Source organism: Alligator mississippiensis, chromosome 3, assembly GCF_030867095.1.
Source record: "Alligator mississippiensis isolate rAllMis1 chromosome 3, rAllMis1, whole genome shotgun sequence".
In the NCBI taxonomy this organism is placed as follows: domain Eukaryota; kingdom Metazoa; phylum Chordata; order Crocodylia; family Alligatoridae; genus Alligator; species Alligator mississippiensis.
The window spans coordinates 22,740,852-22,759,438 of NC_081826.1; the positions used below are offsets into that span (position 1 = coordinate 22,740,852).

An 18,587-nucleotide genomic window follows, 5' to 3' on the forward strand; every position below is an offset into this window, starting at 1 on the left:
TTTCTTATCTACCTTTGATTTCCTTCTCCTGTTCCTCCACTCTTGAACACACAGTTCTTGTAAGACCTTCTACAATGGTATGCATGAAGTTAAAATCAGCAACGTTGTAGACATGAGTACTGTCAGGTTCAGAGGCAATCTCTCTGAGTTCATTTACATCTGCATTCTTCACACCTTACATTGGAAAATAAAAATAGAAAAACATTTACAAAATACAGCGATATTCAAAACTAATCAAAGCTCACTGAAGTCTGAGAGTTTTTCCATTGACCTGAATATGTTTTGAATTAGGTCTTCAGTCATGATTTTACTTGCAGGTACTTTTAATTAAAAAGAATGGTATACATCCAATGCTACAGATGTTATAGGCACTACTCTAGTATTTTGATGATGTAATTATTATTCTACTAAAATACTAGTAATATTATCAGTAAGTCACAGGATAGAGAAAATTCAGTTAATCTTTCCAAAGTATCTTTAACAGTGTCCAATACATTCAGGAGTGTGATAGGACACATACAAGCACAATATACAAACAAGGGAGACACAAGACTTAGACCTATAAATACAATACACTGTAATGCAATACAGTGTAACAGATAAGGAAGAATACATACCAATAGCAAATAGTTCAATACCAGCATCACGTAGATTTTTAGCAGGTGGAATAACATCATCTTGAGACTTTCCATCTGTGATCAATATACCAATTTTGGACACCCCTGACCTTGCACCTGCCTCAGGCTTAAAGCTGTTCTCCAAAATGTAAGTTAAGGCAAGACCTTAAGAAAAGGGAAGCAGTAAAAAAATACTTTAATTAATAAAACCCTCTATTATGTTGTAATGGGATCTAATAATTTTAGTAATTCTACTCCTACTCAATTAAAGAAGGCCAACAAATCTATTGAAGGATAACTTATAAACTGAGAGAGGTAGTTACTCATGATGTTTGGCAAAAGTTAGGGCACTGTGACACCTTACAGTCTAACTCATTCAAAGAGGCATGAGCTTTCACAGGCTATGGCCTACTTTGTCAGATGCTCAAATCAGATCTAGTAAAAGTTTACTTAAAATCCAAGCAATCAGACTGAGTTAAAGGAACAAGGCTCTGTGTGTGTGGACTCAGGCCTCAACAGCCTTTCAATACATATAACTATTTTAATGGAGAATAGAAATTTGCTTACATCCAAATTGGACCACTCATGCTTTCATAAGCTTAATGCAGTGAGGAAAGTTAGAGGGAATCATTTCCTGGAAAGTTTAGCAAGGGGCCTAAATACTATGCTTAACATTTAAAATACAGCTCCTGTTGTGCACACATTTTTGAACTGCCGGTTAAGATTCCAGATAATATTTCTGAAAATAAACTGCTGATTTGTCAGCAGGCATGGCTCAAATAAAAAAAACAGCATGCTAATTTCAGGCTGAGAAAAACCATGGGAAAGGTAATTCTAGTTCCACTGGTACAGATCTTAAGGAGCTCTGAGTGCTCTCATGTACCACTGAAATCTCTGGGAGATGAGATTGCTCAGTCTTCAGGATTAAATTCACATAAGGCCACCCAGAGCCATCCCTTGGATCCTTAGCTTACATAAGAGCTCAAAAAAATTCAAATAGTCTTATTTTAAAGCTTTTTTTATACTCCTGCACTGAGAAAAAGTTTACATTAAGCTAAGAGAGATTTTAATATTAGTTATTGTTGATTTGGGGGTTCTAATTTGGAAGTCATATTAAAGCCACATAAAGAGAGGTTGGCCAAAAGTTACAAACTAATCTTTCTCTACTAACCAGATTTATTAGCCATTTTGATTTACTTGCTTTTGAATTTTCTATCATTTATTGTATCCCAGTCTATTCTTTCTGTTCCCAGAGCAGTCACAATCATTCCTTCCACCAAAGTAATGGCTGGTGAAAGAGAAATGGGAGAATTACTTAGAGGATATCTGAAAAAAAATAATTTGGCAATAATTTCCTTGAAACCATTCCCAGTTTTTTCAGTCTGTTGTCCTCCAAGCAAGAGCGCCAGGACTATTAAGTGCTTCCCCAATGCTATGGGGTTCCTTTTCAGAGACAATATTTTTTACTTTGCTGACAAGACTCTGACAATTACTCATCAATAAATTTTCAATGTGTCATGCAGATCTTCAGGTCCATGGCTACCACTAAAGTTAATGGGAGTCTATAACCTCCCTTGGTGACTGTTTGAAAATTTGCCACTGCTAGTATTCAGATATTAAAACAACACGCTTTCTTTCAGCTACTGAATGAGGCTTTGTGTATGAACCATGTGAATGGCTTTTGCTGCTGTAGCCTCTTTCCAGCATGTAAAAGTAAACTTCCTTTGCTTTTAGTTGAGGCATAAGTAGATCATGTACACAGATTTTCCAATTTGCAACCTGTTTCAAAGCTCTCTGGAGTGGTTGGGACGACTCCCACTGACTCCAGTGACATGAGATCAAGCCCTAAGGAAAATACAAAAACAAACAGCGCTCTCACCCTCGAAACTTAACATACTGATGTTTTGTTATGCAGCAAGGTGTATATTTGGGCACGTGGCTAATGCAAAAATACATGCTGTACCTGTTAATGTATTGCCTCCTTTATAGGGCAGATTACGGACTGCATCCAAAACAGCCTCCTTTGTCCGGTATGTATTCAGATGCCATTCAATTCGGGGGTCACCACTGTATTGCGCAAGACCTAGCGAATGAGAAATGAATGCATTTCATTTGATTTATGTTTTCAAGTGTATATATTATATATGCTATACATACCAGGCTATCAAAACTCTGCTACCATAATAAGGCTCCTTTGAAGTCTTTAAAGAATAATTTATTACCTCCAAAGAAATTCATAGTGCCAACTCCAATATTTATTTTCTAAGGCTTTTCTTTCAAGTGTTAAAGAATTTAAAGAAAGCGTAACACACTTTTTCCAAGCTTAAGCAGGATTCCAAGAACTCATTTTATGAAAGTGCAATTTTATTAAATGCCCCTTTGAACCATCTAAATTGTAAGTAATAAAACAGAAATAATATATTGTTCAAGCCAGTGACAGAAACCACCCCATGTTGGCATGTCTTTAATTTCAAAATGACACTTTACGAGGCCTGATACAATGCTGACTGAAGTCAATGAGAGTCTTTCCATTGATTTCAGCTGATGTTGGATTAGACCTTGACTGTGATGACTATAGTGCATGCTGAGGAAAATCCCATATAATCCTATAAACATTGCATGCACATTATTTCCACTGATTTTAATAGGAGTTCCATGTGTAGCATATGTTTTTATTAATGACAAAGAAGATGTTAATTGTATGAATAAACAGGTGTTAAGTTATTTACTGTCTTGAAAAGTTAAGGCTTTTAAAAAAAATCTACTATAGATTGGAATATTAATTTTTTTTCTAGGTAAACCTCACCTATTCTTGTTTTCTCAGAGCCCACGTTGAAAGCAGTAACCAGGTTTTCCAGGAACAGCCGAACAAGTCTGAAATTGAATCTGCCAATACTCCACGAACCATCGACAAGGATCACAATGTCTGCAATTGCTGGAGTTTTACAGGTAAACTGACTCTCTGTAAACCATAAAATGGAAAATAACAGGTTTTGTTCAACAAATAATATATAGCAAATAAAACACGCTTCTCTCAATCCAAGTGTAAAACGTAAAAGATAAAACAGTCTTCTAGGAACCATCATTTTTTGTGGTGAGCAAAAACACTGAAGGGGCATTGTCAACCTATTTTAGCTCCAAGCATAAAACGAATTTTGAGGGGGTTCATTGGAGAGAAATATTTAGAGCCTAAATTAAAATAGAACATACATTAAGTAGACAGCTTTAAACCTTCTAAGGATGAAGTGGGGCTGATCCCGTTAGGGATAAATGACAGGTATAGTTCTAAAAGAGCTGGACAAGCAGTCAGCTTCTCATCTCATGCCACAGGACATTGCTCTAACAAACCCAAAAGACCTATGTTAGTTTGAACCAGCAGAGGATCGGGTCCCAGGGCCTCTTGTCCTGTTAGAAAGAAAAAGCAACATACAAAAATGGAGCAACAGAAAGCTGGACCTCGGGACTAGCAGAAACATGAATTAATATTCTTGTAGCCTTGTTTAAATTAGGGAGAAACTGGAGGAAGGTGAGAAAGGGGAAAAGGGCAACAGAAATGTGAGGGGGGTTTAGAGTCAACCTGGACTCAGAGTCATAAAGGATGCCTGATTAGGTAAAGCAAGGATACTGATAGTTTGCATGAACAGTAAGGAGAAGAGAAGGGAAAAGAAGAAGAGCTGCTAAGCCAGCACATCAAGGGAGAGTTGCATATGCATCAAAACAATGAATTATTGGTTTTCTGCTTGAGAGTATCAAGCTGGCAAACTTCTCACAGCATTCAGTAGGGAACAAGCCAGATGGGGAAATGTTGCAAAGAAGCAAGTCAAATACGGAAGAGAGTCACCATGTATTATGAGACAAAAATGTGTGTTTTTGCACTCAGGAGAAGAGATAAGTGGAAAGTGATATTAATTTTTCACATGGTCCAATAGACAATAGATTAATTTGTTTAATCAATTTTCCCCAGAAACCACTGCGTGAACTTTAGATCATAAAAGGTCATTCATGCATCACTGGACATAGTAAAGAAAGAGTCTGAGCCCAGAGCAGTCAAGAGCTAGGGATAGGATTGTCAAAATAAACAGGTCAAACAAGGGACAGGTTCTGCAAACAAAGCTCTGAGAAAGGAGATTTAATGAAAGAAGACTGAGAAGGTCCAGCATGTTGTGCCCTTGCCACACTGAAAGATAAGAGAAGCATGAAATCACTAGCTTAAAACCTTACCACTTTACAAATAATAAAATATTTTATATTAAATATATTAATTGTTAAATAAAATAACAAAGTATCTTAGCACTAAATATATTCAATGTGCAGAAGAACATTATGAGGGTGGATAGAGTCACATACCAGGTTAACAGCACATATTTAGTCATAGCCTTTGTTTCAGATTTGGCACAAGCATAGTGAATGGCAAAACTAAACCATAACATTATTATATTTTGTTAATGAGCTGCATCAACATGTGAAATTAATGTGATGCGATACACTCCAGTGTAGCTGCTGATGAGGCCCAGGACCACAGCACCCAGGACTATAGCACGTTGAGCTGGGTCAGAGCAGCTCTAGCTGCAGGGGACCTGGGGGTTAGCCTGCCAGCCCAGGGCTGCTCTGATCCAACTCAGTGTGTTACAGAGGGGCTGGCTGGGACACAAGGGTATTGCATGGAGGGGCTCGCTGGCAGGCAGTCCCTACAATGAAGCACCTTTGTACCCCAGCCAACCCCATCAGCAGCTACATGGGCATTACTGAACACTAAATAATACCTCTGTAGGATAGTACTTGTGTTCACAAATACTAACCTATGGCAGAGTTAATTAGTTTATTGCGGCCTAATAGGGCTGCACATGTAGATGCCGAGATTTTACTGCAGAACTAATTAGGCAGCTCTGCAGTAAACATCTTGTGTAGATGCATCCACAGTCTTACATGATCCAGATGCTTTTCCTATATGCTGCTAACACTTTAGAATCGATTATAAAGAGGAAACAAAAACTGCACTTGTATTTGAAGCAAAAATCATATTTCATTTACCATACAAGACAATATTCTTCAAACCAACGACAAGTTTTAGTACATAAACACCAGAAAAAACATTTAGTAAGCGTCAGAAGGGGCAGCTTGAATTGGAAAATTTCTCTAAGCAAAGTCCCAATCTGCCACCATTGAAATAACTGACATTTTCTTTGACTTCAAAGGAGTTAGGATTTGCCTTCTCATTATTTAATTGCAGCTGTTTCCTGCCACAGCAAGATGTAGACACAAATATATTTGCTATCTGTGGTTCCTATAGATTAATTTGCAATATTTGCCTTGTCCCTAGCGTAAGGTACAGTTCTGTCCCCTTCGCAACTGGGCAACAGGTTACTTAACACAAGTCAGTAGAGCAGTACAGCCCTTTAGTTTGAGCAGATTCATTATAACCCAAATGCAAATTTTCATTGGGGTCCATAGAGATTTAGCCCCATAATTCAAGGAGGGTAATATTTGCATGGCTAAATTACCTATCACTGCTTTAAAAACTTGTGCTAACCTTGAAACTCAATTGGTTTCATATTTGTTTCATAACAAACTTTTCCTTTATGACTTTTTTTGCGCTTTTAGGGCACCTCTACATGAGCACCAAGGCTGCTCTGATGTGCTGGAATTCCAGCATGTCGGAGCAGACTCGATTAATCAAGTCTGCTGTAGCGTGGCAATTGCTGTGCTTCAGCAGCTTCCTGTGTCTAGTGTATCAGTGTCCCCACAGTTACAAATGGCAGTGGGGGCATTTAAACTAAAGTTCATTGAACAAGCTTTAGTTCAAATGCCCCTGCCACTATTTTTAAGCACAGGGACACTAATACAGGAGAAGCAGCAGCACTTTAATTAGAGTGGCTTGAAGAGCTGCTCTAATTAAAGCACCACCCCCCACCCTGCTTGTAAGAGTGCCCTCTTAGTTATTACTTTGTCAAAAAAAGTCCATTCTTTGGGTTAAGAAAATCTATTTTCAGCAGCAAAAACCAAAGAGTAAAGAAAACAAATAACCGTTTTCCTTTCAATATTTTATTTCTATGTCATCACAGATTAGTGCAAATAGTTGTACCATTCAATTCAATTGAAACAAACAGCATTCGTTATTTGATCCAAGACAACTGAAAGTGAAAATATGGTTCATTCTTCATAGATGAGATGTAGTTGTTGGAAGCTTTTCTGCATAAAACATATAGCTTTTTTTGTTAAACTTCTGTATACTATTTGCTTATGTTTTCTCCAGTTGAACTTAACAGAAATTGTAGAAAGTTCCCTAAAAATGGAACAAACAATAGTGAGATATTAAGCAGTATAATGCATCACAGCAATCTTTACAATTTGATAGGAATACAAACCCTAGCTTCTATCATTCTAGTAGTTTATAATGCTGTTGTGAAAGCAATAGTGTGCTGCAAATATATTTATTGTCTCTCACGTTGATACATTTCATCACTAGTTTTAGCCTTTGAATTTTTCACTAATCTTTTTGTACAACAGTAAGAAATGATTATTGGTCACAACAGTCTAATACAGATGTTTCTGGACAACACTAAGGCTTCATTGTATCCTAACTTAACTATAATAGGAACGTTTCTCCAGTACATTTGCCTAGCTCTCAAAAACCTCAATGATTTGATGTAAAACGGTTCTGGAACTCTTGCGCTTTAATCTAACTGTTACACTGCAAACTGCAGTAGTGTAAAATAGGTAGTAGGATTGTTCTGTTCTACCCATTTATTTAGAAAACCTTTTCTCCTTCTTCTGAAGCAGATGGCATACACCAATTTGAAAAGATAGCATATTGGACAAGACAAACCTTTTGTCTGTTCTGGTAAGATGACTCCTACTCTATACACAGCACAATGATTTCCATTGAGACTGCTGCATTTTCACATGGGAAAGGTAAAAACCAAGAAAAGGAAGATTTAGAATTCATGGAAGACTGGAAAATGCAGCAAAACTGCAGATACCCTACAGGAAGGGGAGCAGTCAGATACTGTATTGTAGTCTGCACCAACAGCTGCTTCCAGTCTTTCAATTTATGCTAGTTTTTGTGTGTCTGCATGAAGAAGACTGAAAATGCCTTATTAAATTTGTACCCACAAGTGACCAGATAACAGCATGCCTTCTGCCTGCCAAGCTGAACCCAGAGGGAGGAGTACTTTAATCACTTCCTATATGAAGTCACAAAAACGGGCTGGCTTTATTAAGCCCAGCTTGATGATGCTAATGTACTAATATTGCATAGCAGGGTTTTCAGGGTAGAAACCAGCACAAAGCCCATTTGTGTTGCCAACACTAACAATATCATCACCAAGTTAGGAATTTCAGACTTCTTGGAGGCTCTTGCCTGCTTGGCAATTTTCCATAGGCTGAGTGTAGCCCTTTGACTACTAAGGGCTGCTTGCTTTCCGGACAGACACAGATGCCATCTACAGTACTAGTGCACAAAAGTTGCAGCACTGCCAAAAGCCTTTCCAGACCTTGCCAAGAGCAACTTCGCCCATAGTTAACTCTGCGAAAGAATGTTAATAAAAGCTGCGGTCCAGGGGAGCTGCTCAAATGTACCACAGGAATCGGGTTATGGTGGGCTCTTGGGATCTGCCTTTGAAAGTGAGCAGGAAGAGAAATTAGCCTGTGGGGGATGGTTAGGAAACAGTGTTGCAGGGAGGCACTGGACAGCACTGGGGGATTAGTGGAAAGCAGGTACACCAGGGAATATGTCAGTACGTATGGATACACCCAGCCCTTTCAAATGTGGTGGGAGTGAATAAGAAGTAGGAACTAGAGGAAAACACTCTGTTAAAAAAAATTACTTTTTTAGACCAAAAAAATCATGATCTTTTACCTCCTTAGGGTGGCAACATTGTTATTCCCTGAAGTCTTAGGGTCAAAGATTAGGAAGAGGAAGTATTTAACATATGGATATTGGCCTCTGTGTAGGAGGTGGCCACAGATTGGGAGGAGTGGTCTGATCTGCATAAAGACTACAGTTACAACAGACTACAGTAATGCATTTGGTGCTTGACCTCCCTCTGGTATGAATCGTAGCTCCTTTTTTAAAGAGCCAACATACACAGTTCTCCTGATAGTAGAAGTTCAGGTTATAATTCTTTCTCAGGCAACACTAGGTCATTTCCTTTCTTATTCTTGTCACAGAAGTCCTATAATGTATGTGGAAGGGGACAGACAGAAAGTTCAAGTAAAGGGCACTGATCATACAGTACAAATGAAAATCAGCAAGACTAATTACTTCATAGGATAACAAAGCACAAAAGCAAAGATACTTGATGACAGGAGTGAAGTGGAGAATGGGAATAGAGTGATGATGATGCATGGAATACTGGATAACATGATGGATAAAGAAGTATTAAACCTTATACTGGGGACAGAGACAGGGTTACATGTAATAAACACCAGTGCACTATTTTAATTAGGATGTAGGAAAAACAGAAAAGATTTGGATTCCTAAGTAGCTTCCAGTTGCAAAAATTCAGCAACCCACTAACCGGGCATGCTGATATTGCTATTATAGCAGTGTGCTGGTGTTAGCATTATTCAAGAGATCACATGAAACAGCCCATATATGAAGGCAAAGATCAACCAGATGCACAACAAATGTATGGCCTTCATCAAACTAACTCCAAACTTTTTTTAAGGACTAGGACATTGGAATTACATCATATTGCAAGATCAGCTCAACAAGTGCAGTTCATACCAACTATGTAGGAGAAAAAGCAGCCAACCGTTTGCTAGGCAATTGGCTCAATCCCAGAAAACCACTTTAACCAACAGCAGAGATGCATACAAATTAGCTGTCTCTGGGGAATCTGCATATTAAGATTTATTGTATGTGTTATATCGGCATTCTTCTTCTTAACATCCGCATACCTAACAAACACACCATTTAATGAATGCTAAATGCTATGGTTGTTTAGATTTTGCTTTTCCAGAAATTAAATAACCAAAAAGATGTTATAAAATTTCCTATTTGAGCCACACACACAAAAAAGTCTAGTAACAAAACACACTGGTTATTTCACAGACTGTGCTAGCTTCCAAGTTTTCAATGATAGTTGATTAAAAACCTAAAAACTTGAGCTAATATTTTTATTTCATGACAAACTGGTCATTTGGGGGGAAATGTCAGACACACAGCAATTATTTTAAAAACATTTTTCTTAAAAAAAAGAAAAAAGAGAGAGTATTAAGAAGCCAGTCAAGATGAATAATAACTGTATATTTAAAACCATGAAGATTTATTTAGCTTACAGAATATTAGGATACTTTCCTACCATCCTAAAGAATTGTTGGCAATAAACATGCTTGATATAACTTAAACTAAAAATTCTGGAACATATGGATTCATTTCAGTTCAATAGCAGCTTTACAGTGTGGGGTATGAAATATAAGCGACTTATACTTAAAGTACAAACGGATGATAAAAGATCTCTCAGAATCAATGTTAACCAGAGTAGAGAACAGACAAAGATACATTTGGAGAAACTTCACAAAAGGGGAGGGAAAGTTGCCGTTGCTCAGAAACACACAGTAGCTCTTATGTGATAACTACTACCTGTGAATGAGCCCATAGTGATGCAACTGCAGCAAAACTGTCCCATCCTTAACCCTGTTTCATTGAGGGTCAAAGCTGGGGCAATTTAGTTCACTTGTGTTGCTACAGATTCATACCTCACACTCCATTGACACCCTAATCTGTATAAACATAAAATATTCTCCCTTCATCTTCCCTGCCGCTGAAACTGAAGAAGGCAAACCAGTTGACTTATTTTGATTTGGCTTTCAATACAGGATCATGAGGAAGTAGGAATAGAAGGGACCTCACAAGACCTAGTCCAGCCCCTTGCTCAAGGCTGGATCCTCCCTCCCTGACCAAGCCATCCCAAGCATTTGCCTCACCTCCTTTTGAAAATGTTCAAAGATGGAGACTCCAGTTTCTCTAGGTAGCCTGTTCCACTGCTTGACCACCTTCATCGTGAGAGAGTTCCTTCTAAGCTCCAGCCTAAATTTCCCCTGCTGCAGCTTGAGGCCATTGTCCTTAGCCCTGTCCCCTACAGCCGTGGAGGAAAGCCCATGGAGAAAAGCTCTCTATAATTGTCCTTCAGGTATTTGAAGTCTGTTATCAAATCCTCCCAGAGTCTTCTCTTCTCCAAGATAAATAAACCACATGTTTTCAGTCTTGAGTCATGCCTCCCAGCCCCTAAACAATTATTTTTGCACTGCAGTGGACTCTTTCTAAACTATCCACGTCCTTCTTAAAGTGTGGGGTCCAAAACTGGACACAGTGCTCTAGGTGAGGCTTCATCAGTGCTGAATAGAGCAGAAGAATCACTTCCCATGATTTACAAGTAATGTTCCTGATAATATAACCCTGAATGCTGCCAGCCTTTTTTGCAACAAAATCACACTGTTGGCCCATATTTAGCTCATGGGCCACTGTAACCCATGGGTCCTTCCCTGTAGTAGTGCAGTCTAGCCAGTTATTCCCCAGTCTGTATTTGTACATACAGTTTTTCTATACATGGAGGACTTTGCACTTGTCCTTGTTGACTGATTCATTGAGTGTTTGATTATGGACCATTTCTCCAGTCTGTTCAGGGCATTCCTGGTCCTAGTCTCCCCTCCAGAGTATTTGTAACTCCACCTAATTTGGCATTGTCTGGAAATTTGCTCAGCATGCACTCAATCACATCATCCAAATTGTTAGACAGTAACAGACCCAGGACAGCCACCTAGGTAACCCCACTTGATATCTCCTCCAAACTAGACACTGGGCTGTCGATGACCACTCATGGAGTATGATGACCCAACCAGTTACATATCCATCCACCTTACAGTGCTTTCTTGTAGCAAAAAAGTACAGAAAAGGGAGCTTTGCTCATGTCATTCCAGAACTTGCAAAACAGTATGGTGACCAATTATGCATAATTTGCCAGCATCATTTATATTTAACACCCCCACTTAGAAATGTATGGAAATTGAGAAAAATCCTTCACAGACAAACTTGAGAAACTCCTTCACTCTTTGGTAATGTATCTGAGCACATTACACTGTGAATAAACCAGCTGTCCTGAGGCTTAAACTACTCTTCAGGTTAGAGAGAAGTACAACACAATCATGCTGGGCAGAAAATTAGACATGCAACTCAATTAACATTCTATAGTGCCAGCCAATTCTGTCAGTGCATCCCTGATTAGTTTAATCCTAGATACCAATTCAAAATATTCTCATGTTTTTAATACTGCAATAAACTAGTAGAAGAAATATGGGCCTTGTTTTACCATCATTTTCCAATGGAAATCAATGGGGAGCTGTCCAGAAAAATTGACGGCATAATATCATTCATTAGAAGGAAAATATTTTTAAATACAGGGCCCTAAATTACATTAGAGATATATTTGATAGATATTTTTATCATTTAATTCATCATGTGCATGTATGCTGCCATATTCTCAGAAATGTCATTAATTTGGGGAGCCATAATTTTTGGTTAGCAAATCATGGGAGACAGTCTGGTCCCTTTGAAATCAATAAGAGTTTTGGAAATAGGATTTCACCACATGTGTCTGAGCTACAGAGAGGGTGGAGTCATTTGGGATCAATCATCTGAATCGACTCTTCTGAAAACCAGGTGCAGTTTGTCACAAGTTCTTTTAGATCATGACAGTAAAGGGACTGCAAGCCAGATCAGAAATACTTTTCCTTGAAGTCCCACTGAATTCCCAACAGGCTGATGGTGGGGAACAACACAATCACAGCAAATAGCCCCTGTCAGCAGCTTACTCTTTTCATCATTTGATTATGGCAGCACACAAAGGCCCCTGTGGTAATACAGACTGGGCACTGTGTAAACATGGAAAGAGAGACCGTCCTTGTCCCTAGGATTTACAGTCTAGAGACGCAAGTAGAGAAAGAGCAGGAGACAGGGACAGAGATACAAAGGATTTAGCAGAGACTTGGCATACATCAGGTACAGGCATTTCCAGTTTTGTTTAAAAGGAGCAGGAACTGGGATTAGGGATAATCAAACATATTGCTTGTATGGGCATGACCAGGGTTCCTCATACAACCAGGGTTGTGGTGAAGTAGACAAAGGCACTTTCCAGCAGGCAAGTCCCAAGCAATTTAGGGCTTTATCAGTCACGTGTAAGGAGGAAACAACACCTAGAAAATCTAGGCAAGGGTATACCACTGAGTTCTAAAAGTTTTGTTATACAAGTAATGCTTAGTGCTGGTGGGCACTGTCCAGGTATATAAACTTCCATGAGTATTAACCTTTTTTTGGTGTGCCTGGCAGGATGGAAAAAATCTCTTTGTGGGCCAGATGCTGTCCATAGGACGTAGGTTGTCAACCCTGGTTTACTGCATTTGGTATTTATCCCCAAATGTTGTACCTCTGAAGTCACCTACCTCACCGAGAAATTTGTTGTCAGTAGTTCAGAACAGTGTTCCTTCTGTTCAGTGCAAATTTTCTTCATTTCATGCCTGTTAATTCTACAGTGGGCACCATAAAAAAATCCTTTTTGCACAGGACTGACTTTGATGGCTGTTCCTTATTTAGTTGTTAAAGGAAGAAGAAACACGCAGCCTTATTTTTGGTATTATGGTAGAATATAAAAGTCAATTGTGGTGGTAGGTGCTGGACAAACATGGAACCGAGACTCTGCCTGCCCCCTGATCCTTTACAAGCTACTGAACAGTGTTGAGAACAGTATTCTTTCTCTGATCTCACTCTTGCCAACAGCATTTTCTGATCCAACATTTCTGAACTGACACAAACTGCACGTAGACAGCCCAGCTGTGTGACATCATATTATTTCCCAAAAAATTAATGAAAGCATTAAAACACATCACAGCTGCCATTAATCTCGGGAGTACTTTACTAGGCATTTCCCTATTCAATGCCATTCACAACTACTCCTTGCCTGTGATCTTTCCAACAGTTTTAAAAAGCAGAAGACAAATCTTATCTCTGAACCTATTTGAATAAGGTTCTGTATTTAAAAATCTATCTCAGAGAAAAGTTCTACAGAATTACATAATGATTACAAAAGTTCTACAGAATTACTACAGAATGATTTTTTTTCAACTAACCTATAAAATTAAAAAGAATTATGTCTCTACTGTGGCATTCAATAGGGTGATTAAGTTAATTCTGAAGAAGGAATATCATTCTCTATTAAATTCTCTAATAGAGAATAGAATTTGTGTCGCTTCTCTAGGACCCTGTTAATTTTATTGTTGTAGCATTTTATGGAAAAGTCCTATACAACGCCACTAGTGTGTCTGGCATATTTTAAGTCTGAAAAAGTGATAATAGCATTTTACTCTGGAAAGTGAGTTTGAAATTGCCAGGGTTATCATCTGAATTAAAGACATGCATTTACACGTGTACCCAGGAGCAATAAACACTGGTGCAATATGCGCCAGAGATTATTACTTTGCATTAACTGCACGTGTAGACAGGCCCAGGGAATAGAAAGATGGGCACCACATAACTCTGAAGATTATGCTGGACATTAGGTAAAGCTGGTTGAATTTTCTTTTGATGGAATTTTTCCCCATCACAAAAGGACATTTTGCCAAAAGTCAAATAACATCCTTTAAACAGAAAATGGTAATTTTATTAAAATTACACAGGGGTAAAGAAATCAGCATGAATCATTTGGCAAGGCTGGTTTGGAAATCTTTCATTAGATAACTATATAATTGGAAGATATGTTATCGAAACTTTCAGGCACAAAAAGCCCTTCCTTAGGTTGGGGAAAGAAGTAAGCACAGTCTAAGCCTGGGGTGGGCAAATACAGACCCATGGACTAGATCCAGCCTGCTAGCTCATTGGATCTGGCCCATGAGCAGGCACCCACCAATTGATTGGAACCAGCTCACGGCTGCTCCACAGTCATGGGTGACTTGTGCCTTCTGAGTCTGGGGGGGCACCAGTGGGGCATGCACATGGGGGGAGGTCCCCCAGCATTCAGCTGGTGACTGGTGGAGGGTGTCTTACACTTCCGCATGTGGCATGGCGGCAGTGGAAGAGCTGGCACTTCCACTGCTGGCATTTCCACCACTAACATGCCACCGGCAGAGCCAATTTCAGGGGGGTGCACTAGTACTCTTCATGCACCCCTATCACCTGGAGCACTCATTGTCACGGGGAGCACTAGTGCTCTCAGGTGGGGCACGTGCCCCCCCATGCCTCCCCTATGTGTTGCCAATGCCCACAGTACTCCACATGGGAATGAATCCCACTCATTCCCACCCAGAACAGCCTGTGCCATGCTCCCACCTGTGTCCGCTGGCCCCAGCCCTGGCCAGCATGCACAGCTTTCTGGAGGGGCTACTCCTGTTGCTGCTGCAGCTGGCCAGGTGCTGCTTGGTTCCCCCTCCTCCAGCCCCTGCCACACTGCTCTCGGGGGGAGGGAGGGAGCTGCAGTTGGGTGGCTCCTGCTGCAGCGTGCAGGGCTCCAGCTTCAGCTCCCAGCTCCCTTCCACCCACTCCACCCGCCCAGTGCAATGAGCAGCCACCTGCAAATGGGTGAGTGCATGGCAGGCAGCTGGGAGCTGGAGCCCTGTGTGCTGGGGCAGTAGCTGCTTGGCTGCAGCTCCCATCCCAGGCCCAGAGCAGTGCAGCAGGGGCTGGGGGAGTAGGAGGAGCTGCTGGAGGTGGAGGGAGCAGTATTTGGGCAGCTGCAGCAGCAGCAGACACAGCCTCAGAGCCAGGGCCCGTGGGCATGGACAGGAACACTGCATGGGCTGCCCTGGGTGGGGCTTGGCTTCATGCAGAGCACTGTGGGGGCAGCCACAGGCCAGGGGGAATGGGGGACATGGACCACACCAGCACTTGCATCACCCAAACGAGCTCTGCTGCACACATCCCCTACCCCTCCATTCCTTTCCCCACTCCTGGCCAGCTTCTGGGATGTATCATGAAGGCAGCCCCCCACACCCAGAAGCCCCACACTTTTCCCACACAATACACAAGAGTAAGACTTTATTTTGAGCTCTTATGCAATCACCTTTATATACGCTACTAAAAATCCCCCCATAAATCAGGACAAAAAGTATTTTTTGACATTAAATTAAAATATGTTATAATTTGTTAAAATGTTATCTTCCAAAAGATTTTATGGGTGGGACCTTTGACAGGTCACCAAAATTTGTTAAGTGGCCTTCCAGCCAAAGTAATTGCCCACTCCTCGTCTACGCTAAGCTAAGTACTGGAAAAATGATGACTTGTTTAATTCTGTTATGTAAAGTAAAATGTGTCTTACATATCTCCCAAATACATGTTTGGTCCAATAAAAGATATTACTAAATTGTTCTTGGGTATTCTCTAGCCCACCACAGCTACAACAACACGAAGCGTTCTGACAGGTAGCTCAACATTTTCAGAAAAGAACAATGTTGATGTTTCATCCCCAAATTATAAAACAACTGAAAGAGTCATAAGCACAACAAAATGTACTAATTGTAACATTTAGTGCTAACATTTTGGCTTCCTGCAGATATTCAAAAAACAACAACAAACAAAAAAACATGCTTTACCAGAAGAAGCAGCGTGTTACTTTAACCCAGCTCCACAGCATCTGTATAGTTCAGGTGCTTCAGTGGGGCTTTTTGGCACTTTTATCTAAAACTGAGTTAATCAGCTATTAGATAAAAGTGCCAACCCCCCTCCTCTACTAAAACGCCCAGTCTATACAGGCATTGGGTAAGCCAGGTCCAACTAACACACTGCCTCTTCTGGGGCTTATGCTACGCTCAGCATGAGAGCACACGGAGTTTAAAGTGCCATTTTGCAGGGGTAGGGGCGGGGAGAGGTTTAACATGTGCAAGCAGCCTTTGTTTCACATGAAGCTGGAATTTTCAACGTGTCATTTCAATTTGGAACTAAACCAGCTTTCAAACTTGCAGGATGTGCCTTAAAATGGAAATTATGTTCCCATACAGCTCTAATGTAAAGCACCCCTCCACACACCACTGACATCAATGAAAAACATAGGACTTGGGTGGGGAAAGATGAGTTGATGCCATACCAGGTGGGGGCAGGAGTGGAAAAGGGCAAGGTGGGGGAGGATCCGATAGCTTTTATTTAGAAGCTTGAATTCAGGTACCCAAATTTAGGTATGAAAATATAAAACAAGTTTCTCTAGGCATTCCTTATTATGCTTAGATGCTGTGAGGCTAAATTTCTTGTTTGTAAAGCGTTCTCTTCCTAAAAGCAACAGCTGCAAGTGAAACAGTAAGAATTACTAGGCAGGCAAGTGAAGTGTGTTAGATTTGTATGAGGCAAACTGAACTTTTGAGGGTCTTTTCCTTTTAAACAGCAACCAAACTGATTTGACCCCATTGAAATATGTTGACACACTGGAAATATTTCAGTAACTGTCTGCAGACAGACAGACACCTCATTATTACTCGCAACTCGTGCTTTATTACTACTCCTTGAGAGAACAAAGAAACACTAAACATTAAGAAACTCTTCAGGCAGAAACATCTGCCACAGTATGATACCACCTGTCAGCCCTCTAGCTATTGAGCTAAATTGGGATGTGGAGCTGGAAAGGTTCTAGGGGAGGAAAAGGAAAGAGGAGATGTGAGAGGTATTCTACAGGCCAGAGCCAATGTATACATCTGGAAGGATCTACCATACTATCTCACCATTACAGCTAAATATTTTTATGCATGTATGCAATTTATATGCCACCCTTAGCAAAGAAAAATCATTTTTTTCAGGTGGGTTGTACACTGACACTGCAATGCATCAACAAGTTTAGAATGTTTCCTATGTCGTGCAGGCCTCTGCCCCTTGAGCTCACGATAACAATAACTTGAGAGCACCAATAGCAATGGTAGAAAGTCCTCTCCTATGCGGATTGTCCCAGGTAGTCTGAGAGAGGTACGCAGGCTGGGCAGGATGCCGGGGAGCAGACTGCTCAAAGCACCCCAGGCTTGCTACACAAGGCTACACCCATACTTCTATACCCTCACTCTCAGAAATGGCTTTGCTCTTTTGGCTGAAGTTTTAAAAAAATTAACACCTTGGCAGGCACTTGGCATGTAAAATTTTTACCCAACAGGTTAAGGAGCCGGTTTTCAATGGCTTATAATCAGAAGTGTCTGGCAATCTTAATAATAGTGATACTACCAATCCCACCTATAATTGTATGCAGAACTCCCAGGGACAACTACCAGTTTTGCTCATGGCAAAATAGTAAGATAGGCAAGGGAGACACTGAAATTTGCAGAGCAGTTATAGCCAGGAAGCAGATATTAAAAAAAAAAATGATTTGCTCTTAAACAGCAGAGCATGGAAGTGACAGCTAACGAGTTTGTATTCGTCTCCTCCGTTATTTTGCCCTAATACTTGATCATTATGTGCTTTATGGAGGAACAACTATATTAGCTATAAGGGCCAAAAGAATGATGCTGATTTAGTCAATGCTATGTTATATATGTACTAAACTATGAGATCACATTTGCAGCGTGATTCTACAGATGCACCCATTACAGAATCTAGGGAGAAAAATACTGTATGTACTGCACAAGGGCCCAGGAGAGATTTTGTTAGAGCACAGGCTGAAGACACTACTGCCTAAAGAAAAGCAAATTTAGAACAAGAGTTGCATGGTACAAGAGAAGCATTTGAAACAGCCAGTGATACAGCTGACAGAAGGGCTGGAGCAGGTATGGGGAAGAAAAGAGCTGTGTAAAGTTTATTACAAGATGTTCTAAATATAATTTTATTAAACTGGTAATTTTCCATCATTTTAGGAGCAACTCCTGTCAAGTTTGTTGGGCAGATTTCCCCTGTTTACACTACTGTGAAGCCTCAGTTTGGTAAACCAGTGCTATTCAAGATAGCATGAAACAGCTGTTTCTCTTCCACTGCCAGAGCACATGTTTCTCTTCCACAGCAGTTAAGTATGTGTTTTA

The 18,587-nt window shown here is 40.2% G+C and overlaps 1 protein-coding gene across 3 annotated transcripts in view; it reads right to left on the minus strand.

Annotated features, from left to right (window-relative positions):
* The window catches only part of COL14A1 (collagen type XIV alpha 1 chain), a 178,614-nt gene that overhangs the window by 132,088 nt on the left and 27,939 nt on the right, over positions 1 to 18,587 (minus strand). For all 3 annotated transcript variants that reach the window (XM_019495707.2, XM_019495705.2, XM_019495706.2), the window contains 4 exons: positions 3,424 to 3,579; positions 2,581 to 2,700; positions 618 to 782; positions 13 to 174 (listed from right to left, as the gene is read on the minus strand). In XM_019495707.2, coding sequence (XP_019351252.1) covers positions 13 to 174; positions 618 to 782; positions 2,581 to 2,700; positions 3,424 to 3,579 — 603 coding nt within the window. The remainder of the gene's footprint in view (positions 1 to 12; positions 175 to 617; positions 783 to 2,580; positions 2,701 to 3,423; positions 3,580 to 18,587) is intronic.